This window comes from Motacilla alba, chromosome Z (assembly GCF_015832195.1).
Source record: "Motacilla alba alba isolate MOTALB_02 chromosome Z, Motacilla_alba_V1.0_pri, whole genome shotgun sequence".
Classification (NCBI taxonomy): Eukaryota; Metazoa; Chordata; class Aves; order Passeriformes; family Motacillidae; genus Motacilla; species Motacilla alba.
Genome location: NC_052046.1, coordinates 30844561 through 30872560, shown reverse-complemented (window position 1 = coordinate 30872560; position 28000 = coordinate 30844561). Strand labels below are relative to the sequence as shown.

Below are 28000 nucleotides of genomic sequence, written 5' to 3'. Positions count from 1 at the left end.
AGAAAGTTTGTCTCAATTAGCTGTGTAAGTTTGCTTCTCAGTGTGTACTAGACTAATACATTAGTAACAGAGAGAATAAATATACTGACTCCTTGTATTTGTGTGGGACCCCTCTCAACCTAGTGACCATCTGGTACACATTAATAGCTTCACTAAGCCTTAGCTTTCCATTACCACAAAGTCGTCTGTGTATTGGCAGCATATGGTTCAAGAAATTTTGTTTTTCCTCCTGAAAAATGTGTCCCTTAAGCATATACTTCCTCTAGATTTCTGTATTATGAAATGTTTTTCTTTAACTATACTTACAGCTTTTCCCTAGAACTCTCAAGCACATTTAAAAGTGCAAGTGTCTGGAAAGAGATATAGGTATATAAATGTATATCAAACACAGGCATAAAATATGATTACTACTTGGCAAGATTTTCTTCTCTTTTACCTCCTTATCAAGCAATGACTAATTGCTTTCTTATGTTGAGTGCAGCACTATGTGTAAGCTGACCAAATACTGTACACATTATTGTTGTTGCTGAATGGGGTATAATCTTGAAGACTGGAACCTCATGAATGTTTGCACTGTGGTTTAATCCTCAGTGAAAAAAACCTATGAAAATTCCATAATTTCTATTTTCTAGCCTGTTCTCTGCCCTGTTATTTGTCTTGTTCCTTGAGGATGAGCACAGGAGTTGACAAGTGTAAAATAGTGTTGGAGTGAATGCTTTCAGGATCCAGCATATTCTTGCTTCAAGAAGGGGGTGTGTTTTTACTTGCTAGACCTCTACCAGTCCCTTTGGACACAAACAGTTCTGCTGCAGGACTGTTGTGGAGCAGGTAGCACATTTGGATTGGAGTTCAAATGGAGTCCTCTATCCATGTGCTACCAATGTCCCCACCCATGAAGGGACTTATGGAAAACTTTTAACAAAGGATAACATTTGGCTTCTCTTTTCTATTTGAGTGACATTCAAAACTCTGTCTTAACAAAACGCAGCATTTAATTTGCTGCTTTAAAGAAAGATGGCTGGGAGAAAACACACTTTCTGCCATGCGAGGGTAAAATATAATCCACTGCCCTTGTCAGTATAAAACCTTCAGACTGACATCCAGAGCTAAATTGTGTTAACATTTAGTTGTAGTTGAAGGGTGGCTTCATGGTGAGAACACTGTAAATTTAATCAATTTTGCTTTCTAAGCATACAAATTAAAGGAGTTAATTGTGCCCATGTCCTATACAAAACATAGTCCTAAGTGCTCCCATATATAATTCGATTCAGTAAATCAAAATGGCTTCTCGAAAACTTACAGAGGAGCACAGACTTTTTTTTACCTTAAAGTAATTAATATTCAACAGGATTTCTTTAAATCATGTCATCTTAATAGAAGTTGCAGCATTTTGCTGACTTCCTCAGTAGTTCAACACCATGAAGCTGGTAAAAGGGCTGGATAAAAAGAATCATGTGGGTGCATCTAAAAGCTTGGGGACATTGGTGGCCAACATTTAGATTTTTGATTGTTGGAGTAGAATTGAGGATCTAGGTTCATCATCTCTCTCTAGAATTCTGAGAGCTGGGGCTGTATGGCTTTAGAAGCCATTTAAAACAGCATTTTTGAGATGCAGCTTTCAAAAGCTTTGTGGTTATCCAGGAGCTGTTTAAAATAAACTACAGAAGTACAGGCTCTACCTCCCCAGCTCTGTGCCTTCTGTGTGAGGCTTAAATTTCAGCTCCTTGTGTTGATCTGTCTCTGCCCTAGTGAGTCTCAAATTATTTTTCTGAGCAGTAAAGCAAGATCAAGGAAAGGAGCAGGGAGAGGGTCCCTGCTAGAGCAGCCTGTAGCCTGGTGATTGGACTCCTCACCAAGTGAGATTCATCTAAGGAAGGAAAATTAATTTTCTGGGCTGTTCAAAAGGAGACAGGAGAAAGGAGGGCTGCTGTCAGTCTGTCTAGAGTTATCTGACGAAAAATGGTATATGCCATTCTGTCTGTGAATAATCCAATTCAGTTAGTTTGAGTGTGTGTCAAAAATCCTTCTTTTAATGGGCTCCTTAAGAAAAGTAGGTAAGGGAATATAGTTACTCCACATCAAATTAAGGAGGCCCAGAACTCCTTGAAGCCTAATGAAAATAACTCACTTTTTCACGTGTGCCAAAAGGAAAATTTCAGAATGGTTTTGAGGTCAAAATGTTGTGGTGTGGATGGCTTTTGGTGCCCCCTCCCCAAAGAGAGCCTCTCCCCATCCAAGCCACTTGAAAGTCCACATGGAAGCTGTCTTCCAGAGACAGTAGACTCCAAGCATCTCAAGCATTTATGTTGCATCAGCGTAAAAGCTTAAAAGCTGATGTGCTTTTAAGGTCCAGCTGCAAAGAGTGTATGAGTCTGCAAAAATGCTGTTGTCCCATCCAAACCACATTTCAAACTGTGCTGTGTTTCCAGTGGGGCAAGTTCTGTGAGTGTGCTGTTTGTTGGGGTGTATATGATATGCAAGAAGCAGATCAGTTTTGTTCAGGGCAACAGTAACAATGTCTAGAGCATTTGTAATGGAAAAAAGACATGTGAGACCTCAGTTTCAGCTGCTGCTGGAGTCACGGGTTCTTGGGCAGATCCACGTGGTGAGGCACTGTCTGCACTGTCGCTCTGAGCAGAAATGGTGCTCAGTCTTGTGCATATTTCAGAGCCATTTTGGGCTGTCAGCTCAGGCAGGACAAATAGTGATGGTGCAAGCGGGTGCGAGCAGCTGGCCTGGGACATTTCCCATCTGGAGAGGAGCGCTGCAGAGTGAGCACACTGGTCTTAGGCAGTCCTTCACTCCCTTGGGGACATGAGATAGAGTGCCTCATGATGCCTCAGAATGCCTCATTTTGTAGTTCTTCTGGCATTCCCATTCAGTTCCAGCTATTTTGGACATTGTTCTGTTCTACATTGATTTTTTTTGCTTTTTGACTGAGCCAGTATCAGACAGCATGGGCTGACACTTCAGTTTCAATCAGGCATGTGTGCTGAATCCAGCCAAAGGATGCTTGACTCAGATGAAATGTGCTTACCCTCTTTCATATGCATTGAACTTTGTCGAGAAGTACAGAACTGCCAGCTCAGTGGCAGTACCTTTTAGCACCCTGATCTGGAGGGTTCAAATCCCCTCTTCCTTCGGAGTCACATTTTGAAGGACTTCTGAAGCATTACTCAGCCTAAGACAAGATGTTCACCTGTCATGGAAGCAAAGCAGTCTGTACATCCCTGAATATGGGGAGGTAGCATGGTAAGTGACTAATGAGACCTGTCTTCCCTACCTGTATTTATAATGTGAACAGGACACTCCAGTTCCCTAGTCCCAAGCACCACCACTTCTGACTCTCGCGCTCGACAGGGTTATGATGCTAGGGGACGCATGCTGGATTGGAAGGATCCGCTTGGTTCGTCTGAAAATACAGATCCATATGTGGCAGTTTCATCCCATAATCATCAAGACAAGAAGGGTAAGGCCTTGGAAATGACATCCTGTGGTGAGGAGGGAGGGGGAGGAGGACTAAAGTGTAACTGCTTCCAGCTGGCTCAGAGTAATATGTAATGAAACTCCCGTGCTATAATTAAAAGTTTATCGTAATTCTGAAACTAAACAGCCAATCTTAGAGTCCGTCCTAGATAATTTACTGCCTGAGGAAACCACACAAAACAAACAGAAGTGTATGCCTTTATGTATAGTTTTGTGCATGTGTATGGGAAGAAGGGAAGTGGGGGATTTAGCTCTCTTTAAATTTTGATCTGCCCTGTTCTCTCTGACAAAGCAAGATCCATGGCTTCCTATTGTTCTTAAGGATGCATTTTTATATTGTCTTTCTCTGAATTTCCAAGGCAGCACAACAGTTCTCAGCTAATTTCACATAATTTCTATCTCTCAACCATAGAATCATAGAATCATGAAGTGCTTTGATTTTGAAGGGATCATAAAGATAATCTTATTCTAACTCCCCCTGCTATGACCAGAAGGACATTCTACATGACCAGGTTGCTGCAAACCCCATTCAACCAACCTGGCCTTGAACAGTTTCAGGACTGGGCCATCAACAACTTCTCTGGGCTACCTGTTGCAATGCTTCACCACCCACCCTCAGAGTAAAGAATCTCTTCCTAATATCTAATTTAAACCTGCCCCCTTTCAGTTTGAGGCCGTTTACCTTGTCCTATCACTACATGCCCTTGTAAAAAGTCCCTCCTCAACCCTTATATAAACCCCTTTAGCTACTGGAAGGCTGCTATAACATCTTCCCAGATCCTTCTCTTCTTCACCCTGAACAATCCCAATTCTCTCAGCCTGTCTTCATAAAGAGCAGTTCTCCAGCCCTCTGATCATCCTTGTGGCCCATGTCTTTCCTGTGCTGGGGACCCTGGAGCTGGACACAGCACTCCAGGTGGGGTCTCACATGAGCAGAGCAGAGGGGAAAAATCCTCTTCCTCGCCCTGCTGGCCATGCTGCTTGGGATGCAGCAGTTTATATTTGTTTTCTTGGCTGTGAGTTGCCCTGGCTCAGGTGCTTTGCACTTGGCCTTGTTAAACCTCTAGGTTCCCATGGGCCTACTTCTCAATCTTCTGCCATCCAAGTCCCTCTGGATGGCATCCTGTCCTTCAGGTGCATCAGTCACACCACACAGCTTGATGTCATCTGCAAACTTTCTGCAGGCTCGCTCTGTCATTGATGTCACTCACTATGTCATTGATGAAGACATTGGTCCCAAAATTGACCCCTGAAGGACACCACTTGTCACTGATCTCCATTCAGACCTCAAGCCGTTGACCACTACTCTCTGAATAAGGCTGTCCAGCGAATTCCTTATCCATTAAATTGTCCAGCCATCAAGTCCATCTCTCTCCAATTTAGAGAGAGCATGTTGTGGGGGACCATGTTAAAGGCCTTACTGAAGTCCAGATAAATGACACATGCAGCTCTTTCCTTGTCCATTGTTGGACTCTCTCCACCAGCTTGGTCAGGCAATACTTGTCCTTGGTGGAGTGTGCTGGCTGTCTTGAACACCTCCCTGTCTTCCATGTGCCTTAGCAGAGTTTCTAGGAAGTTATGTTCTGTGATCTTCCCAGGCACAGAGATAATGGGACTGACAACCTGATGGTTCCCAGGGCCCTTCTTTCTACCCTTTTTTAAGACTGGTGCAATATTTCCCTTTTTCCAGTCACCTGACTGCCACACTTTTCAATCATCATAGACAGTGGCTTGGTAATTAAATCAACCTATTCCTGGGACTTCGGGATAGATCGCATAATGTTCTATAGACTTAAATATGTTCAGGTTCTTCAAGTGGTCTCAAGCCTGATTTTCTCTTACAGTGGGAGGGACTTTGCTCCCCCAGGCCCTGTCTTGTCAACCAAACACTCAAGAGGCATGGGAAGAGAGGTTGCACGAGAAGACTGAGGGAAAACTGTTGCTGAGTGCCTCAGCCTTCTCCTCATGCCAGCCTTGCTTGCCTGGTGGAGTACATCTTCTTCAACCTTCCTTTTCTGGCTGACATGCCTGGAGAAGCCCTTCTTATTATTCTTGGCATCCCTTGCCTAGTTCAGCTCCAGCTACACTTTGACCTTCCTGACTCCAGCCGTACACAGCCAGACTGTGTTCCTACATTCCTTCCATGATACCTGTCCCTTCTTCCACCACCAGTGTATTTAATTTTTGCCCTTTAGTTCAGCTAGCAGGTCCCAATACAGCAATTCAGTCTCTTGTCTTTCTCATCCAATTTCTTTCACCTGGGTTTCACTAGCTCTTCCCTCTTGGGAGATATCCTTAAAGATCTGTCAGTTCTGTTCTGCTCCCATGTTATTGAGAGCAATTTCCCAGGGGATCCTACTGACTTTCTTGAAGAGCTGAAAATTTGCTCTTCTGAAATGCTGGGTCCTGGCTTTACTCTTTGCCTGACCCATATGCCTAAGGACTGTGAGCTCCACCAGTGCATGATCACTGCAGCCCAAGCTGCTGCCACTCGTGACATCACCAGTCAGTTCACTGAGCTGGTGAACATCAGGTCCAGTATCCCAGCACAGATAAGGAAAGCCTGCTCTAGTTTATCATTGAGCAAACTGGGAGTAGTCTTAGTCACTGGTCCTCAGTCCCACTGTCTTCAGTGAGACCTGAGCAAAAAATTCCTTTTAGAGTGTACTCATTAGTGTACATTAAATGATGCACAAATGACTGCTCATGGAGAGGTTCTATGTTTTGTTTTTCACACACTAAAATGTTGGGATTTAGGTGTCATGTCACAGTGCTCAGACCAGTGCTGAAGCGCAGGGGTGTAAGACAAATCCTGTCCTTTGGCCTCCATTCTTCCTTTGCCATACATACAGAGAATTAGGCAGAGAATTGCCAAAATTTGCTGCTTGAACATAAAGAAGAAAATTTTCTCCTATGCAGAGGTGGTGGTGCCCCTCATTGCATCTTGATCCTCATCACTCTTTCAGCTCCTTTTAATCTGTATCTCAAGACTTTACTATGGTTCCTTTTAAACAGGGGAGTTTGGTTCAAATAGCTCCACGGCCTAGAGAGATCTGAATCCTTGTTCTTCTTCTCCAGGGTGTTCTTAGATCTCTTCTTCAATCTCTGTTGAAGATGTTTTTCTCTGTGTGGACTAATTAAGTACTCAGTGTGTCAGAAGGAAGATGAGTATGAGGAAAACTCACTTGCTGAGTGCTTAGAGCACTCACCAGGGGCAGGAACACACGAGTTCAGTTCTTTCTGCTATGAGGACTTGATATAAAACACCTAAAATATTAATTGAAATGTGGATTCCAGTCTCTATTTTTCATGCATTTTATATGAAAAACTCATTAGATAAAAGCATCAGCTGTTCCTAGAGAGGCTACTGGCATGCCAGACCTGATGCTTTGCATTGTCTGCCCAAACTAGTAGGTTACTATTTTCCCCTATTCTTCCCCCTCCATCTGACCCACTGAATCTTGAATTCTTTGCATTACTTGTGGAGGTTTTCAGCGAGGAGTGATGAGCACATTTCTTCAGCAGAGCTACATGAACAGCTGCTGGTGGTCTGGACCCAGACTGTGACCTCAGTGCCTGTCATTCATTACAGCCCCACATACAAGATGCCTCCCATAGTTCAGGGATACCCTGGGTTTCTCACTGAACTCTCCAGGACTGACCTCAAAGAACCTTCACAGTCCCTTACCATAGAGGCAATGGGCATCACCTGGCTGGCCCAGCAGAGACAAAACCTGAAGCACTTTTCCGGTTGAGGAGGTTGGTCAAATTAAGCAGGAGATAACATGGAAAATATTAATCTAGTAGCCTTGGCTTTTCGGCTTATTGGCAGGAAATTGCATATGAAGACTTAAACTCCCGCAGGCAGAGGATGTAAACTTGTCCCCCACCTCCTAGCTAATTAGCTCTTCCTACAGAAAAAAAAGGAAAAACTTCCCCTGTTTGAACAATTTCTTTGAAGAGCTTCATCCTGTAGATTCTGGGACATTCTGGGAGAATAACTGCAAAATCTAAACCAGAAAAGTGAATTTCTAGAACCTGATCAGTCTTCCCTGTGTATTAAGCACAGGCCCTCTTTGCACCCTGCAGACCTGGGGGCTGCTGAGCCTTGGCAGAGGAATAATTTCAGGTGGCCACAATACTCAATACCTTAACTTCAGGTGCAAGGGAGTGACAGTACTGAAGATGAAACCTCACACTCTAATTCCAATTTAAGCTCAATTTGAAATATCTTCTTTTTTTAATTCCTTGTCCCTTGCTCTTCAATTGTAGAAATGCAATTAAGGAAAAGGGTTATTACTTACATAGCGGAGGGAAGGCAAATAAACCTGCATGCCCTCCTTAAGATGTCTTGTGATTTACCTCCCAACAATATAAATTATAATAATGCTGACAGCCAAGAAATGAGGGTCTTTTTTCTTTCTTTGTCCAATCTCTTGGTAATACCTGTTATAAAAAATACTTCAGTCAAGAGGACATTTCTTAGAAAATCCAGTGTTTCCACTTCTGAAAATAGGTGGTATCTTTCTCTTGTCCCCCCTGAAAGGGGGGATGGGAAGTGGTGGAAGGAAGGAAGTGTCGGAAGGAAGGAAGTGGCAGAAGGAAAGAAGGAAGTGGCAGAAGGAAATGGAAGTGGCGGAAGGAAGTGTCGGAAGGAAGTGTCGGAAGGAAGTGTCGGAAGGAAGTGTCGGAAGGAAGGAAGTGTCGGAAGGAAGGAAGTGTCGGAAGGAAGTGTCGGAAGGAAGGAAGGAAGTGTCGGAAGGAAGTGTCGGAAGGAAGTGTCGGAAGGAAGTGTCGGAAGGAAGGAAGGAAGGAAGGAAGGAAGGAAGGAAGGAAGGAAGGAAGGAAGGAAGTGTCGGAAGGAAGTGTCGGAAGGAAGTGTCGGAAGGAAGTGTCGGAAGGAAGTGTCGGAAGGAAGTGTCGGAAGGAAGGAAGGAAGTGTCGGAAGGAAGTGTCGGAAGGAAGTGTCGGAAGGAAGTGTCGGAAGGAAGGAAGGAAGGAAGGAAGGAAGGAAGGAAGGAAGGAAGGAAGGAAGGAAGGAAGGAAGGAAGGAAGGAAGGAAGGAAGGAAGGAAGGAAGGAAGGAAGGAAGGAAGGAAGGAAGGAAGTGTCGGAAGGAAGTGTCGGAAGGAAGTGTCGGAAGGAAGTGTCGGAAGGAAGTGTCGGAAGGAAGGAAGGAAGGAAGGAAGGAAGGAAGGAAGGAAGGAAGGAAGGAAGGAAGGAAGGAAGGAAGGAAGGAAGGAAGGAAGGAAGGAAGGAAGGAAGGAAGGAAGGAAGGAAGGAAGGAAGTGTCGGAAGGAAGGAAGGAAGGAAGGAAGGAAGGAAGGAAGGAAGGAAGGAAGGAAGGAAGGAAGGAAGGAAGGAAGGAAGGAAGGAAGGAAGGAAGGAAGGAAGGAAGGAAGGAAGGAAGTGTCGGAAGGAAGTGTCGGAAGGAAGTGTCGGAAGGAAGTGTCGGAAGGAAGTGTCGGAAGGAAGTGTCGGAAGGAAGGAAGGAAGGAAGGAAGGAAGGAAGGAAGGAAGGAAGGAAGGAAGGAAGGAAGGAAGGAAGGAAGGAAGGAAGGAAGGAAGGAAGGAAGGAAGGAAGGAAGGAAGGAAGGAAGGAAGTGTCGGAAGGAAGTGTCGGAAGGAAGTGTCGGAAGGAAGTGTCGGAAGGAAGTGTCGGAAGGAAGGAAGGAAGGAAGGAAGGAAGGAAGGAAGGAAGTGTCGGAAGGAAGGAAGGAAGGAAGGAAGGAAGGAAGGAAGGAAGGAAGGAAGGAAGTGTCGGAAGGAAGTGTCGGAAGGAAGTGTCGGAAGGAAGTGTCGGAAGGAAGGAAGGAAGGAAGGAAGGAAGGAAGGAAGGAAGGAAGGAAGGAAGGAAGGAAGGAAGGAAGGAAGGAAGGAAGGAAGGAAGGAAGGAAGGAAGGAAGGAAGGAAGGAAGGAAGGAAGGGAGGGAGGGAGGGAGGGAGGGAGGGAGGGAGGGAGGGAGGGAGGGAGGGAGGGAGGGAGGGAGGGAAAGAATAGAGGGATGGATCCTTGAATACAACTCCTCTACTGCTGCCAGACAAGGCAGTATTTTAATTGCACTGTTTGTTCTGTGTGGGTCCCCGCTTCACAAGTCATTCATTGCTTCTGAAAAGCAATGCTTAAGAGATGGAAAACTAGCTCTTAAAAGCATCTTGTATGCCACTAGCAGCTTTCAGAAGAGCATGGAGTGAAAATATTAATAAATGTATAGCTGTTGAATTCTAATAACTTTCGCTTCAGTTCACTGACTTATGAAGTGGCTTGCATTCAACATTTCCCTCCCAATGGAGTGGGGGTTACCAAAGAGCCTTATAAGTACTTGACATGGTCATTTAAATATCATGCATTCTTTGATGCCTAATTATGAATATTGATAAAGCTGGAAGCAGTCTACACCCATCAAAACAATGGCGGCAGAGGTGACCGCATGGTTGTCCACCATGACCCTCCACTTGTGCACTGTTACTCTTTGTCTTGCCCAGTCAGAGCCATTTGGCTCCAAAATTCTATTGAGCTGTTGTTTCAAAAGGGCAAAGGAAAGAGTTCTTACACAAAATTAAATCAATAAATGTTACACTTACAATCCTTTTATCAAGATTTTGTTTCCACTTTTGCTGTGATTTCTTTTGCTTTCACACATTCACAAAGAAATTTTTTTTTAATATTTTCTCCTTGTTTTGCAAGGTGCTTTGTGTTTTTCTTCATTGGTTGTGTCTATTCCTTTGAGCAGTGTTTTCTTTCTTTTTCTGTGCTCACAAATGGCTCCTTACTGATTGTACTAATTGTATAAGAATCCACTTGCTGTTTTCTTTACTGTAACACGGTTGCTTTGATGATGTCACATCCATCCATATGCTTCACTCTTAATTCAGTGCAGGCATCTTGGGGAATATCTGTGGGGGTGTGAAGACGGGGTTCTTTAAAAGGGTTGACTCATGGGAATGTGACATTTGTGTGCCACAGCTTTAGTAGCTAAATATACTCTGGGACTGGGGACTGTTGTTTCTGAACTACATCACATTTCTTGCCAAGATGAAAATGTGTAGTCCCACCCATAGAGTGGGAATTGTGCATTGCCATCATCGCATTGGCATTTTCATTTTGGCCATTAAGGAATCTGCCCTTTATATTGCAGGCAAAAACAAAAACAAATACAAATACAAAAACAACAACAAAAAAACAAACAAACAAAAACCAACAACAACAAAAAAGAAAAGCTGTGATTGGGTAAATTACAACCCTCCCATCCCCAGAAAACTAAATTAAACCAAACTGAAAACAACCCCAAGAGAACAGCACATGTTCTAGAGTATGTTTATGTTTTGTTTTCTTTCTTGCTGTGTTTTAATTTAATTGTGTTTCTCACCTTTGTCGAAACAGTTTCCCTAACCTAGCTGCCTAACCTTCCCCCCTGCTGCCATTGTACTTGGTGTTCCTCCTCCACAGTCGGAGTCATGAAGTTCCTCTGTGGAGCACTCCAAGGCTTTACCCTCCACACCCCAGTAGAGCCATAGTGCTGCGTCCCTCTGTAGTCGCCCTACTAACGAAGGGGGGAGTAGAGATGTACAGCTTTTCGACAGGGCCTCCACGAAGAAAGCAAACTGATTTTCTTCAGGAGTAGCTGGCCCTGTCCCTCACCACCCTGCTGCCCTTCTCTGCTTCCTCCTGTCCTTCCTGCCTCCATTCAGAAATGTCTCATGCTTTTCTAGTACTGGGTTCCTTAGTGCAAATGTAGTCAACAGCTCCGTTTTCTCACACATTCCCTATCTGCCTGAAATCTGTGCCTGTTAATCACTGTTTTGGTAAATTGGTTGAAAATTCAGGTTATGATTTTGTGGCTCTGCTGCAGCTTCTTCTTCACAGCAATCAGGTGGAAGTGACTGAGCTGGGCACTGAATGACAAAAGTGCAGTGTTAGCAGTCTTTAATGTTTGTATTCTTACTTGGCTCAGCACTTCTTAGGTGAAGATTGTGAGTGGTATCACCTTTCCTTGGCAAGCCTTTTGTTGATATCCATGTAACTAAGGTAAAAAGCTGATTAGAAGTGGGATGTGATGAACACAGTTTAGAGAGTTAAGAATTGCTGCTTTATTTGGATATCAAGAGGGCTCCTTTAGAGACAGAATCTGGTAGTACGTATTATTTTATAGATTGTATACTGGTAGTACCTATTATTTTATAGATTGTATAATCTATATTATTATCAATAACTGCAGCTCTTCCTCTGGTACATCATTAACAATATTCAACTCCTCTATTTGGAGAGGGCAGTGCTCTTGGGGAGCCCAAGAGCCACTCCTTTAAAAACCTGCCTCCAGAAAATATTTCATATTGTACACAAGTGGCAGTGTTACCAAATTTTACTGCAATTATCACTACTTGAAAGATTTGCCAAGTGCTGACAATGCTTGTCTCTGGAGAGTCTGAAAATGTTCAGGCAGATTCTGCCACAGTGAGACAAAATTATAAGAAACTTCAGGTACAGCTATGGTAAAGAATGTAAAGTGCTGATATAACAAAACACTTTACAAGTAGACATTAAATGAGTGGGGAAAAAAATCTGTGGCAAAACAAAGCTTCAGACTTTTTTCCTTTTTTTGCATAAATTAAACAATTAATATTCATCACAGGAGAGCTGAATTTTGCACCAAGAAGTACATTTCCAGAGTATGTTTTTACACAAAAATATTGTTATATGCTAATATGTACAAGGATCTAGAAGATTCAAAGCAGTTTCTATGTGAGAGAAAACAGAGGAATGTTATTATGTTGCTGGCATTATGTAATAAATTGAATGAGGAAATGAGGAATTTAAGTGGCACAAAAATTGTCAAAACTTAGGATTTGAATCAGTGTTTGCAGGTCTGAGGAGAAGGGTTTGGACTTTCAATGTGTGGAGGTGGAGCAAATACTCATTTCATCAGTGCCATTGTCCTGATGGTGTCAGAAGAAACTGATTGATCCTAAAACAAGTTAAGTCCAATGGGAAGAATCCTAAAACAAATTAAGTCCAATGGGAAGAATTGCACCATAGGCAGTTCTGCCTGGAAGGGATTGGGAAGAGATGTATTCACCCAAAGCATGTGCACCTGGGGGGAAACTATGCAAACACTGCTATTCTTTCCCATATCTTAAATCATTGTGTGTACAAATAAAAAACTGTTACAAGTACTTTGCAGATCACTACATTTCAAGTGCTGAGGAAACAATGAAAATTGAATCAGACTAGATCCTTCCTTTACTGTACTTTTATGTTTTCTGCCCAGAGTCTAGTAATTTGTGAGAAAGTGAGTAGAGCATTTGCTCTGATTCTATCTATGGTTCTGTAGCATGTGGCTGAGATTTGGGGTGAGAGGTATGGTTACTCAAAGCTGTAGTGGTTCACAAAGTGATTTTACCAAGACAGCACGACACAGTATTTAGTAAATTTAAACTTCTGTAGAGCTACATCTAGATTAAAACATACTGACTTCTCATTAGGATGAAAACAGAGGTTGGTTGGATAAGTCTGTACTAAACACAGCTCTGTAGGTTTTGTTCTGAAATGTTCTTAAGTAAATTAGCGTCAGCTTACTGTAAACATCCTTGTTTCCACAGGGAGGCCTTATTTATATACTGGTTGTTTGGTTGAAATTTTAAAAAAAACCAATATTTTTTTAGAACAACCAACCAACCCAATATTTGCCTAAAAAGCCTCTAATGAACAACTTGTCCAGGAACTGGACTAAATAAATTTAAAAAAAACTAATCCCAGCATACCTACTGTGGAGCACTGTTTCAGCACCATATCAGATTAACACCTGAAAGCTATTGTTAGTATTTGAATGGCACCAAATATCCCAGTTTTTGGTGGCCAGATACCTCAGTCACTAGACCAGACTAGTAACTCACAAACAAGCCAGAAGATTGATGATCTCACCACATTGGAATGGCTGGTGTCCTGTGACATGCACCAGGAGGGCTCTGCAGTCAGGATTATGGGAACACACCAGAACTGTCCAGAGAAATGACACTGATCCTTCTTCTGTTCTATCTTGCATGTATGAGCTGTCTGGTCCCACAGCTAGAGACAGCTAATCATCTCAGATTACATCCTCAAGTTCAAACAGTGACAGTAGTAAAGTAGATGCTAATTAATAAAATGGAAATTGTATATAAAATTCATGAAAGAAGAATGCTGGAAGGATGTTTCTGACAGCAGTCTTTCTTCTGACTTTTTTAAATTATATTTTAGTAAGTTTCTCAGAGAACAAGAGTGAAGAGACAGAGCAGAGACATGGCATTCAGAATAGATGTCAGGAGCTAAATCCCTGAGCAGGGCCACATCTTTAGGCCAGTTTTAGTCAAACACAGGGTTATAATACAGTCTTGGGCAGTGATTTAGTGTGCCTTCTCTGTGGCTAAGCCTGCATTTCAAACTTTATGTAAAGAAAGATCCAGCTCATTTAGTCACAGATTTTCTGTAGTGGCCATGTGAAAGTATAAGGTAAGGAACAGATTTAACTGCAAAAGACAGGCAAGGATGAGGAAATCAAGATAATGGGGGGGGGTATATTCCAGCACACACCAACTGCCTGTACCACACTTTTAAAAATACCTATACTTTTGCACTGACACTCACTTAACATTTTCAGAATTCAAAACATTTATGCATTTCACGAACAGTACAGATTTCAGATTTAACCAGCAGAAGTAGAAACAATGAATGGCAAGATTGGAACCAAGAGCCATTTGCTGTTTAGTAGCGAAAAAAATTGCATCATTGGTAACAGAAGAGGTTGTATTGATCTGGTTATGAAAACAGAGCTTCTCTGTTCCCACTTTAGATACGACAAATAAAAGAATGGTGACGTTTAAAATAGATCTTATCAAATGTGGCTTCTGGAAACAGCAGGTATCCTTGACCCATGATTGTCCACCTGCATAGATTTCAAGTCAGGCTATCTATTTCCAGACTGCAATGAGCTGTAGAGGCTTTTCTTACTAAAAGAGGGAAAAACTGTCATTGCCCCAGGACCCTGATGTGCTTTTTCAATAAAAGAGGCCACATCTAATTTGTCAAGGCAGCTGCTCAGGGTTCAGGGCACTAGAGCTATTGTGTGGTGGACCAGATACCCAGCTGCATTCATCCACTGTGACTTGGTGAGGATGGCTCAGTGGAGGAACTCAGACTGCCTCGTGCTCTTGTTTGACCTTTGTAGCACTGACATATTTATCAAGAGCTGGGAATTCACTGTAGGGTGTGCTTGCTCCACAGAGCCACTACTCTATCTAGAAATAGAAGGCATAGCTGGTGGACAGGTTACCCAGTTTCATTTTTGTGATGTTTATATTGATTATAAAGAGGTGTTGTGCTAAATAAAGATGCTGAATTGGGGGGACAGTCTGGCCCTTTAAACAAGAGATTTCTGACACTGGTTTGACATTCAAAGGGATTTAATAGCAGAAAATCTAGTAGCTGAAAGATATTTGAAACACCTTTTAGTTTTGTTAATACCAGTGTACAATTAAAATGTCAATATGCTGTTAAAGATATTTGAATAAATATTTTTTTCTTATATAGGATGTGCCTAGTTTCAATTACTGTATTTATTAATAGTTCAGATGTGATGTGGTAATTTTACAGTGACCTAAACATTGACAGTCCTGGTTCAGAGCACTGTTAATATGGTCTGTAAACTGTCAACTGTCTAATTACCTGCACTGTAAAAAACACCACCTACATTTTTCTCATATTCATTAACTTTTAGTTAATGGTTATCAATATCTCTTTAATAATTATATAGGAAGGATAATATCTCTTTAATTATATAGGAAGGATCCAAAAAAAACTTTTTGTTTTTCTTAGTTTTCTTTGACTGTAAAATAGGCACACTTAATTCCTCGTGTCAGCATGGGCTGGTGCTTACTGATCAGCAGCATGTAGTTAATTAAAAATTAGAAACCTGGAGAGGGCATAATTTAGGTTTTGCAATCTGATTTTTATTGAACAATAAATACAGATAACAAATATCATTGTGTTTGGGAAGCAGTTGTTCCTCTGAATTTTTTTCATTTAGTCAGGTGTTTAGGGAGGCGTTCCTTCAAACTCTTTAATAGTCATTTAGTGAGGCACTGTACTCTCTGCTATCTGGTTACAATTGCTACTTTTGCTAGACTTTAATCATGTGCTCCAAGATTGTTGCAGTGGCTGAGAGAGAGGATAAAGAAAAGACATGTTGTTATTCTCATGTTACAAAAATGTGTCTTAAGGGCTCTTTATTGAGAAGTTTTGAAGCAGATAGTGCAAATTTACCACTGTATCAAAAATGTGCATCCTAACATCCTTGTGAGGGAAAAGAAAAGGAGTTTTGGCAAAGCTGTAACTTTTTTTAAAATCTCAGTCCCTCATGCCCAGGAGAGACTTGTCAGTTAGGCAACTAAATGCACAAACAACTCTGTGTACACTGAGCATTGGTATTCTTAAACCGCCAGCTGATAGTCTTATAATTCTCCCTGCCCCAGCAGAGCAGAATAAGTCAGGGTCCCTGCTCAAGTGGATTTTAACACCTCCATTGGCATTAGAAGGGCTTAGGTTAGTTTATAGAGTAGCTACTCAGGAAGCATTAACAAGATTTTCTGGCACAGCTATACAATACCGCAAACATTTGGAAATGGCTAACAGCATATTCATCACCAATTTTGTATTGGCCAGGATATTAAACTGTTGTTCTTCTACTAGCAACCAAAGATTGCTTATCTTCTGTGATATAAAATCTCAGCTGAGTGGGCAGCTTGATAGCATTGTCACAACTGGGCATAAACTAGACAGTTCTTTCATATGCCCATCAAGAATTTTTTAATTGGAAAATAACACCAGCTGCGTGCTGTCAATAATATGCCATCTTGTTCATGTTCCATCCCATCTTACCCACAATTGTGATAGAAAATAAAAGAGCATCTGTTATATAAAAAGAAAAGGCAGTTGGGGGAAAGCAGGCACATTTTCAAAGCCCTACAAAGCTACTGCTACCCACTACCATGTCCCTGTAGAAAAAAACAGAGGGGTATTTTTGGAGAGCCTGAAAGATCTGCAGTTGCTGAACACAAACAGTACCACACATACAGAGAATTTAAGCATATGCAGAAACACCTGACCAAAGCCTTCACTAAAATAATTCCAAAAGTCTTTTGAGAAGCATATATGTTTTTGATGTTTTCTTATTCTTTAAATCAGTAAATTCTTATTCTTAAATAAATACTTAGTTCCTGTTTGCAAGCAAACAGTGTGAGTGCAACAGAAGCCACAGTGCTGGGTGGACACTGAGTACAACTGGTTTTTAAGGATGCTCACAGAAGTGGTCTTACCAAGTGGTGCAGTAAAGGCCATCGGTAGTGACTTTGAGGCCATGGTTAGCACTGGAGAAATTTATTTCTGATACCAGCTCACAGCTCCTATCAAACAGCTCAGCAATTCTCCATGTGCATTCATTGCTGAATGAGTCTCAGTCAGAGCCTCTCAAAGGAGGACACAGTGCAGGAGTTCCCTCAGTCCCTTCTTCTGCCTGCTGTCCACACTGAACCTCCTGCATTCACCACAGCCTGTGCAGAGGTTTATGCAATCATGGCTCGTAACAACGAATATAAAGAGCACTGCTATTTTTTTGCAGACAGCATTCAGCTTTATCTCTACAAAACAGGAGTCTCTATTCAGTGTCTTAAAGAAGACTTACAGTTTTGCAGCACTTTGTATGTTTTTTGTCTAAATATGACCAGCAACAGGCAATGTCCTGAGGCAGTCATCCAGTAAGACCGGTTAATTTTGTGTGCAGTTCACACTCATTGAACTAAACTACTAATATCAAATCAGCAGCTACTTTCATATACCCAGCATCAAGACCTGGAAAAACAATACAGTTTATCTCTACTTGCTCATGGCAAGACAACTTGATACCATCAGCAGTGCTTCCCTGAAAGGCTTGATCTCACCTACACTGTGTTATACGTCCGCAAATGAAAAGAGATCATGATAAAAATTGATAGGGTTCCAACTCTAGGAAAATAAATTAGGCTTTAACCTCTTACATGGAAGTTTGTATATCTGTAGACCAGTGAGCATGTCTTGAGAGCTAATCTACAAATGTAAAAAAGCCAGTCATGTTCCTTGTTGCAGGAGCTACCTTCGTGTTGACTAGCTAGCTGTGTAAGTTCCCTGTTTTTCCTGCAGCACTGGAAAATGCTGGGTTAAAGAGCATGAGGAGGAACTGGACAAATAACTGCAGTGAATCCAGAAAAGTAAAATTTGACCTGGTAGCAGAACTGATTGCAAGACTAGGGGAGTTGTTATTTGCAGAAGCAACGCTGCTGTTTGTGAGATGTTTGGTAAACCAGACAGTTCTGCCTGGCCTGCTCCTGGACCATTGAGAGGGGATGGGGTTTGAATGTATGTTGGAGAGGACACTTGTTTGCCCACACTGCTCTGGGTATGTGACTGCTGGACTCAGGGCAGCTTTACTGGAGCTGGGGCAGGAACATACTTGCCAACGTATGTCCTCTGAGATGAAGCTCCAAGTTCACCTCCTCCAGAGAAGAGACTGGTCTGAGTAATTACTGAGCATGTAAAAAAATGTACACAAAATCATTCAATGAAGTTATGGCAGTAAAGTATCAATGTGCCCATATTATACTAGCGTCTGCAAGGTAGGGAGGTGCTCAAAAAAATTAACTATGTTTTAAAAAAAGCAGAGAACTATAAATAAGACATATAAAAAATGCATGAAAGAAGATACCACTGGAGACAGAAAATTAAGTGAGACCATAGCAGCATCTGTGCACCAAGTCCATTAGGGAAGTGCTGTCTTTTACCTCACCTTTTACATGGCTGGAGTAACTACGTTTGCTTTACTGGACATACTGTGGATGTGAATTAATGTAACAGAGGAAAGAAAGGTTCTGATAGTTATACTTGAAGAGTTATGAGATATCAAAGAAGAACTAGCAGTAAAATTAGTCCTGCTGACTGTTACAGCCTGTTTTTCAAACTCATCACAAACCCACTTAAAGTATTCCAAGGCAGGTGAGGCTATGGTACTGCAATACAAAGGGAAATGGTAAACTTAATATCAGACATGTATAATCTATTTTTTTAGCAGCCCTGCAAATCTTTCTGGAAGAAGCAGTCTTCTCATTATCCGTGGCAGGGGCATGTTTTATTTCTTAAGTCCTTTTGACTTAAAGACTTTTGACTACACCTGCTGTGTTCATGACTGTAGGAGAAATGAAGAGCTAATCCACAGTGTTTGTTTCCCGACATGCAATATACAGTGATGGCATTTTAATCACAGAAGAGGTTTCATCCTTCTTCTGTAAAGGCAGAGCTAACAAGGGGTCCAGCCACGTTCCTAGCATGCACCAGCTCAGCCCAGCTGTGGGCAGAAGAACTGTTTCTAAGAAATACAGTCTGTGTGCATGAATAAACACTGTTGGCTTGGTCACATAGTTGTTCAACAATTTAGTTATAATTTCCAGGAGCCTTGGAGAATAGGGTACTGTCTAGGGTACTGTCTTACTATTTGTCTTTGAATGTTTAATAGATGACTCCTTTGTTAGTTCAGCTGTGATGTGTTCAGTTGCCCTATTGGTTCAAAATTAGCATTTGCATTTTTGTGTCTTTAAGCAAGATCAGTGCTGATGAGGAAACAATTTTTGCTTTTTGATTACATGCAGTGTTTGAAATTTAACCCAAATTCTACCATAAGGCTGCTTTGTGCTTCAGCCTGCTAAGCAGAGCTGCTTATGTTGACATTCTGCAAACTTCACTTTTCCTTGTTGTGCAGAAAGGCCATAGTTCAAAACAGGCTGTATAAAAGGAGAGGAAAAGCCACCGAATTTTTCAGCGACAGCTTCTTTTTCCTTGACACTATTCATAAAACTTCTTCCAGAAAGGCACTGGGCTGCGCAGAATACATAATGCCCACATGAGGAAAAGAAAAAAAACTGGGGGGAAAAAAACCAACCAACCAACCAAAAAAAAAAAAAAAAAAAAAAAAAAACAAAAACCACCCAACACTTGTTCTGTGCCATCAGAGGAGCTCCTTGCAGTGAAATGTGAACCGTGAAGATGAGAGATTCACTTTGCAGGCTACAACAACTTCTCTGGAGCCCTGAAATCATGCATATTCAGCCAAACATATGTAAATCTATTTTAACCCAGCTGTGAAAAATCCCCCGAAGTAAGCTAATAAAGAGCAGCTGTATATGTTTAAGCTTATCCCAGGCATACTAGAAAGGTCCAGAATGTGCACTGAGCTTTTTGTACGTCATTAGAGGAAATGCTGCAGACTTTGAAGGAAATTTATGTTTTAAGATGCAAAGCAGCATAAAGTTTGTGTCTGCCGAGACAAGCTACAAAAGAATTAATTTTCCTTGACATTTGGATTTTATACATCTTGTTTTTAACTACTGTGAATGCCTGTGTTTTATGGGGTTTTTTTTAAGTGACCTGATATGTCTGCCTATTCCCCATCATGCAGAGGCATCTAAAACTATCATCGCTAACCAGGAATGGGTGAGAGGTGAAGGAAAGTACTGAAATCAGGAAAGTTCAAAATTATCTTCACCTGCTAGTGGGAGAAAGGTTATCAAATGCTTTCTAGTGCAAGGGCTGGCCCTGACCTTAGCCTCTGGGACAAACAAAATGGGGCTGGCTTCAGGACTGTAATGACTTTCATTATACTATACATACAGGAGGTTGTGTCAGACAAACCTTCTCCCATACCTGCAAACTTAACAACCTGGTTCATTTACAGAGACACTGATCAGAAGTAACACAACTTAAAAATGTTTAAGAGCTTCCTATTCCAGTCTTTTTCAGTCTTGTCTCTCCTTCATTCCACTGGGGGTGGAAATTGTCTGAGCATGAATTTTCTGCTTCAGGTTTTGTGATTTTCATCTACAATAATCCTTTGTTTCAAAATTCAGATATATGAATTCACGAGGCCATGGTGTCAATTTTGCATGGCCACAGTAGCATGCAGAAAAATTGGATTGCAGGGTCATAATCAAACTAAAACCAGATAATTGAAATCCATTCTTAAAATGTTGCTGCAAAAGTCACAAGTTATATCATATGGACGTGTTGATCTCCCCTCCTTTTGTAAGTTACAACCATCTTTTTTCTATAGAGAGTCATGTTGGTAGTCATTCATGGAAAAGTGGAGAGAAATTATATAATGATGAATCACCTGAAAGAAGAAATTAAACCACTGTTAAAGATCAGTTGATAAACTTGTCCTGGAGGGATTGTTTCATAAATAGGTCTGATAAGGGGACAGAAAACCCTAACAGAGGCCACGAGAGCTGATCAGATTGCTTAGGTAATTTTCAAGGCTTTGTTGCAGGTTACTTCAGTCACATTTATTGATTTTTTTTTCATAGTTCTGAAGTATGATTTTTTCTCATACCTCCAATGATCCCCAGGCTTTTTGTAACTGAAGGATTTTTCATTAACAAATTCACTTTCTTTCCAACTTCATGCACCCACTATTTCCTTGTTGGATACCTCAGACTTCTAGCTCAGACAGCTGGCTTTGAGAGCCCTAGGGTAGAGAATGAGAGAAGATGGATTGCTTTTCTCAACACAGTCATGCAGAACTTAAGAGCTGTAGACCTTTACGAGTCAACTATACAGCTTTGAGAGGGGAGGCAGGGGAAGGCATTTTCCAGCAGCTTTAACTATGAATGTTTGGGCTGGTTTTTTTTCTAGCTGGTGACACCAGGAGTTCAGAAAAATGGGTACTGGGTAGTATTGCACTGAGCCAGCACAATGAGTCTTGGCAGCCAGAACAAAGATGAAGAAAAAGTGGTTGCACTGTTTTCAACAAAGCAATTCCATTAAAGTGGAAAACACCAAGTCATTGGGATAATAATGTGGTTGGTTTATATAAAATCTTTAAATTATTCCTTTAGGAAAACATGAGAAAAGATCTCAGAAGTGCATCATAGACTTTGATCATTCCTCTCTTTTTCTGACACTGAAATCTCAGAGTTCAGTCTAAATTTGTCTGGAGATTTTTTTGTTTGGTTGTTTCCTGGAGGTTTTACTTTTTTAATTATTATTGCTAGTCAAAAAAAGAGGAAGAAAGCTTGTTAATACCTGCAGGGATTTTCCAGTCTGAAATTGTCTTTTAGCAGCATGAGACTACCTGTAAACACATTTCTAACACCTGGAGACACATGTTGAAAACCTATTCAGTGGTATTTTAAAAAGATGTTCTGAAGCCCATAAAAACCTCCATTCATAATGAGGTTTTTCACCAGTGTTTCTTGCAAGCCTAAGGTGAGGGAGATGTACATCCTACAGAGAAGCTTTCACTGAAGAATGAAACTAACTGCTGATTTTTCCCCTTAGATAACAATAGTAAAGAAATCATTGTGCTTTTTTGGAACAATGGCTTGTTCAGTGGAAAGTCTCAAGTGATTTTGTAGCTTTTGGAGATGGATGTGGGCTTATTCCCATTTAGCTAGAGAGGTGACATTTAACTCAGCGATGGCACTCATGCCTTAACTGCTCTTAGTGTGTGGTCTGGAGATAAACATTACCTTATTTCCTGATAGTTATTCCCTCATTTCCCTTCCAAAACATCATTCTTCGTTTCCCACTTTGGTGTTTCAAGTTTCATGTGTGTCACCATTTTGGGTTATTACTTTACCAACTGTTGCAGGCCACTTTGGAAAGACAGACAATGACAGCTGCCTGTGGAACTCATCACAGAGCAATCGTGGTGCATGTGGCATGTAGTCTTCCCATTTCTCAGAGCACACCTCTGCCAGCCATAAATCATTTCTCTGTCTCCACACTACAGCAAACTGCAGTGCTCAGACTGAAAGGTGTTACTTTTCAGGACAGGTAGCTGTTATTTACACACAGGAACTTGCAGTGGCAGACCAGGCATCACCGTCTGTCCTGAGAGTTATCCTTACCAGCTTCTGCCTGCTTGGGGAAGAGGGCAGCATCCAAAGTCTTGTATCACTAAAAGTCATCAAGCCATTCAAACTGGGGAATAATTTGCTGCTTGTTTTCATTACTAATGAGTTGTGAGGGTCGTAAGCTGGAATTTGAGTTTGTACTCACTGCAAAGAGTACCCCAGAACTTAGACTGTGGGGCTTTTCTTGATGTCCTACCATTCGTGTCAAGCAGGGATCACAAGTGAGACAAGGAAATTTAGGCTTCAACATAAGATGTTTCTTTTTCTGCTGTACATGCTAAAAGGACACAGAGCTTTTTCTGGGCCTCTGGAGTCAAGGTCTCCTTTCTGCAGATGCCTGTTAATTGCTGTTCTCCTGAGACAAACACCTTACTTCAGATCTCTTTCCAGAGAGACCTTTGATCAGCACTTTTCAACTGCAGCTTTTTAGCAGGTTTTAGCTTGCTTTCATTTACTTCTGAGAAGATAAGTCAAGAGCTATCATACTTACTCCTTCCCCACAAAAATTAAGCCATTTATCCTGCCAAGCAAGGAAGTTTGTCTGGTTTAACATATTTTACTATTGGAAAATTTGCTTTGTTCCCTTTTTTTTTTTCCCCTTTTTAATTACTTTATTCTTTGGGTGCTCATAAAATCTAGTGTCAGCTCCATTTGAAAGATTGTACTGATAGGTCTGTGTTTTTGTCGTCCCTTTGGCTACTCTCAAAGGCGCATAATACACTTGTCTTTTTCAAGATCTCTTTAAGCTTGTACTTTCTCCAGTGTTGTCCAAGATAGCATACAATGTCTAAAAATTGCTTTGGCTAGCTCCTTAAGCCATTGGGAGCAAATTCCCTAAGACAATTTAAAAATGTCTAGTATCTAAGTAGGTTTACCTCATTTCTCTGTCATGGTCCACATTACACCCTAACGTTACATTTCTGATTACAGATCAGAATGGGACTTTTTTTTTTAAATAGCAGCAGGAAAAGGAGTAAATAGTTCAGTCTCCATGTCTTCCCTTATCTATCCTTCTTTAATGAAGTTTTTTGTGTTGATATTCATTATTCTTATTCAGTTATGGTCATGCCATGTATTCCTTAGAATGAACTTAATCCCTTTGTGATTTTTTTCATTTTAATTACATTTCTGCCCTTAGAATTTCTTTCCTATTAAAATTAGAAAGAGCAGAGCATCTCCAGAATAGCTTCATCAGTATTTTCATACACATCTTGCTTTTTAACTTGTTTTTTTTAATATATGTACTGTCCAAAATCCTGAATACTTTTGTTAATTGGTGAAAAGTGGGAGCCTCACTTTCCTGCTTGTTATAATCTAGCATACAGAGATCTATATCTTTGCATAACTTCTGGTCTTTTCTGTCTCATTTTTTACCCAGAGACATATCACAAGTCTGCTTTTCCCATCTTCCATAACTTTAACAATAGTATATGTGTTATTGACATACAATGTAATATCTCCTTGCTCATTAGTAACAACTACCTTTAGCTAGATCAATGCTCTACTCATGGGATTTATACATGTCCTAGCTCATTTCAGAGTTGAATCACTTTGAAGGTGTGGAAACATTTTTCTAAATGTCCTCTTAACCAACCAGCCAGCCCAAACTGTGTACCTTACCTAGAAGCTCTGCTGGAAGAAGAAATCAATTATGCATAGCAGTATAACACAATACCATATCAGGTCTTCTCTCTCATTAGATGAGTGAGAAGAGGTGATTTTATATGTTCCAGACTGTTACAGTGCAGGGTATACTGACTGAGAAAATGAATGGCAATGTTAGGAGATGCAGACAAAAGGACATAGGATGAAATTACAGAAAGTTAATGGAGGAGGAAGGATCAGGTTGTCTATGGGAATCAGAATAGCCATGGAAAAGGGGGAATATCAGGTGACTAGACTGTCTCTTTTAGTAGCCAGAAATAATATTACATCACATGTAGGAAGACCCTGAACTTGTAAGCCCAGCTGTGATTTGTAAAGAAGAGACCTTAAAAGGATGTATCCAGGGAGGTCAGTAAATGTCAGCATGTTTGGGGCATTACTGACACAACATGTAGGATCGCATCCTTGAAGCTGCAAATATTTGATGTAACATCTATTTCTTTGTAACATTTCAGGTTTACTTTTCTTTTTACCACCACCCAACTTTGGAGTACACTGTTAAAACAGATAATTCTGTCAAAACTATCACTTTCAAAAGAATCATTTATTGTTATCCAAGGTGATAAGTCTCAATGAACTAGACAAAATAGTCAGGGGTGTGGATTCAGACCACATAAAATGAAATAAGCAATGTCTTTTCACTTTTGCAAATTATATATTACAAACAGGAAAGTGCTAGACATAATATTTTTTAAGTATTTAATATAGAATAATTATTTTTATTATTAAATAAGGTATATATAATATGGAGATACTTATCAGACATATTTTACTGGTTCTATGCAGTCAGCCCAGCCAGTTTTCCAGTACACGATGTCTTAAAAGTATGTCAGATAATAAATAGCTGTAAGATTTTTAATAACAGGTATTTCCTCAAAGCTGGGAGTCTGAATACTTTACTTGCCTTTCTAAAATGTAAACCCTACATTTTTCTAATTATTTTCTCCTTCATTTTAATTCCTTGAACAATGAGTGCAAGTGAAGGATGATGGACTTGCCATGTGGACGATGATGTTCTTTAAGAATTGCAGGATAAGTAAAAAAGTAAAAGCACACAGAATGCAGTCTGTAAAGTGACATGAACAGTTTGCCTCAAACTTGACATGGCTGGGATCACACACTTCCTTAGTCATCTGCAGTGTGCAGGCAGTTACTGCTTATGTTAAGGTTTGACATGTTGATGGACAACAACTGCAAGTATCAGCCTATAGGCTGATATAGCATGTTAAATTCCAGACTCCCCACACCCACCCTGTGGTCATGGCAGTGGGGTGCTGAGCATTTCTCCTACTTTTTTATTGTTTAGTTTCTTATCTCTTCTGTGGACATTGATGAAGGATCAAATCTTGCCCATTTTGTTTTATTTACATTTAAGTTAGTGGGATTGTTTGCATGACTTATGACATATGGAAAAGATCCCTGATAAGAAATAAACTATATCATTAAACTGATTTTGTTTCCAGAGATCTGCCTGTCTAGAGAAAAGCCACTAATATTGAATATCCTTTAGTGTAGGAAACATAATAAACATCAGGAAGGTTTGAGTTCAAGAGGAAATAGCTGGAATCAGGATATTTTAAGAGACTCATAAACTTCTGCATGTAAAACACCTGCAGTGGGCTCAACATCATTTCAGCTACCCTTTTCATGAACACAAAGGGTCATGCAGTCTGGACTATGTAGTGATTTTGTAATGTGAACGCTAATATTTTGATATCTACTTCTAATCTAAAGCTGAAGAATTTATATAGCTTTTTCATGCAGTGATGCAGGTTTGTGCTTAAGGCTAGCACTCACAGAGTAGGACTTAGCCTAAAGCAGAAGACTGAGAGTGCAGAGCTTGAAGTTTCCCTCAGCCAGTATGAAATTTCAGGCATGGACATGAGTTTTAAGGTATTCCCCTTGCATCCTGTCACCAGATACCTGAAAGAGGTGACAAAACCCTTCCACTCCCAATCATGAGGAAGTTTTAGGTAGCAATGAGGTTTCCTCGAAGCTAAACAAACCAAGTATTTTAAGCTACACCTCATCACTGATGCCCTGTAGTATTTCCATCATTTTTGTGTGTTGGAATGTTGACACATTCTAATATTTTTATATGGTTGGCCCTTTTTTCCACCAGGGTACACGGTTGAGTCATATTGGGCTTATCATCACCAAAAATGCCATTTCCCTTCCCACAGCTGCACTCCAGCCTCTTGCTCCCAGTCTTTATTTAAAAGAATATCAGAATTATAGTACCTCAGAACAATTTAGGTTGGAAAAGACCTCTGAGATCATCAAGTTCAACTTTTAGCCTAGCACCACCGTGATCTCTTCTAAACCATGTCCCCAGGTAGCACATTGACATGCTTTTTGAACACTTTCAGAGATGATAATCCTACCACTTCCATAGACATCTTGTTTCAATGACTGACCATCCTTTCAGTGAAGAATATTAAGTTAGTAAGATATGACTTTCCTGTCATGAACCCATGATTTTGGGCTTTGATTGTAGGTGCTGACACCCTTGGATAAGCACTGAGCAGAGATTTTGAGTTTTTTCCGTGCAAAACACATTGGATAAGTTCTCAAAGGGACATGCCTGAGAGGTCTAATCCATTAAATTAGGCATTTTAAGGTGAAGTTTTTCTTAACTTCATTCTTCCCATCCACTTAATATTCTCTGTCTGATTCTGTGGTTAATCACTGCAAACAGTTTTACAAGTGTCAATAAATTTGGCCACAAAATGCTGCAGAGTCTAGGAGACCAACACCTTTGCAGTGAAATATAGTTCCTACTGACTGTGCTGTAACCACTAGACTGTTCTTCTACATACAGCAATTTTGTACATGCGTTTAAATTACAGAATAAGGTTTTACTGCTGCTTGTTAAGTGTTGATGACAAAGAATAGAAGAATCTGCCTGTGAAGAAGCTTCTGGGCTTTAAAAGAGAGTTCTCTTAGAAACACTTAATTTGAAGATTGTTTCTAATTTTATATTGTTTTCTGAGTTCTATTTTCCTGCCCTTACATTTTAGTACTAGGACATTTATGTGAATGCTGGATCTTATTTTTTTAAGTGATCATCTGCTCTTGCTATTTATTCTCCTTGTGAAATCATAATTCTTTGTATTGTCACAGCACAATCATTTCTGTGGCACCCAGCTGTGGTGTCACATGCAGGTGCTTATGATTTCAAGAGCTGTTTTACTTTTAAATATAAAATTCATCTCTTGTATGCAAATATCCCTTGTCCACCTAAATGCTGCAATTAACTTGGGACAGGAAAATGGGAACAATACTATATCTGGCCAGAATATTTATCAAAGGCTTCTGTGAAATAGTGGCAATTTTTAATATTCTTTTGACATAGTTTAGTTCTAATTCTGGATTGTAATTACCAGAATTCTGTGCCAAAAACAACAAAAACTTTTTTTAGGAGTTGATTAACAACATGCAAGTTTTGTATCTTCAAAAAGTCTCGAGAGCCTCAGAGTTGTATTTTCTGCCTTGCTGTCTCTCCTGAAATAAGGACAACTATTACATTTACTTTGAGCATGTGGAGCTTGTACTCCCCTGGCACTTGGGCCCTCTCTGGAAGAAGAGGTGGGAGAGATGTTTCTTCAGTTGCTTGTCAGACTGTGGCTGCTCTTTGTAAACAGTAAGAATAAACTCAGAAATTAAAAAACAAGCAAAAAAACAACAACAACAAAAAAAACTTACAGGGTTTTTGCTTGTGTTTCATTAGTGCTGCTGGCTTGGTGCCCATATCAGGAAAAAAGCTGACTTTGGAAATTCAGGGTATTCATTAATGCTGCATTAGGGACTTCAGATGAAGGAGGTGCACTCTGCCAAAGGTGCCTCCTCAGACAGTGGATGCTTGGATAGCCAAGTAGGAT

General features: G+C 40.6%; 1 protein-coding gene across 8 annotated transcripts in view; it reads left to right on the top strand.

Annotated features, from left to right (window-relative positions):
* The window catches only part of SEMA6A (semaphorin 6A), a 134772-nt gene that overhangs the window by 87851 nt on the left and 18921 nt on the right, over positions 1-28000 (top strand). For 5 of the 8 annotated variants that reach the window (XM_038123859.1, XM_038123856.1, XM_038123853.1 and 2 more), the window contains one exon: positions 3305-3469. The exons of the other annotated variants lie outside the window; for them this stretch is intronic. In XM_038123859.1, coding sequence (XP_037979787.1) covers positions 3305-3469 — 165 coding nt within the window. The remainder of the gene's footprint in view (positions 1-3304; positions 3470-28000) is intronic. 8 annotated transcript variants of the gene reach the window in all.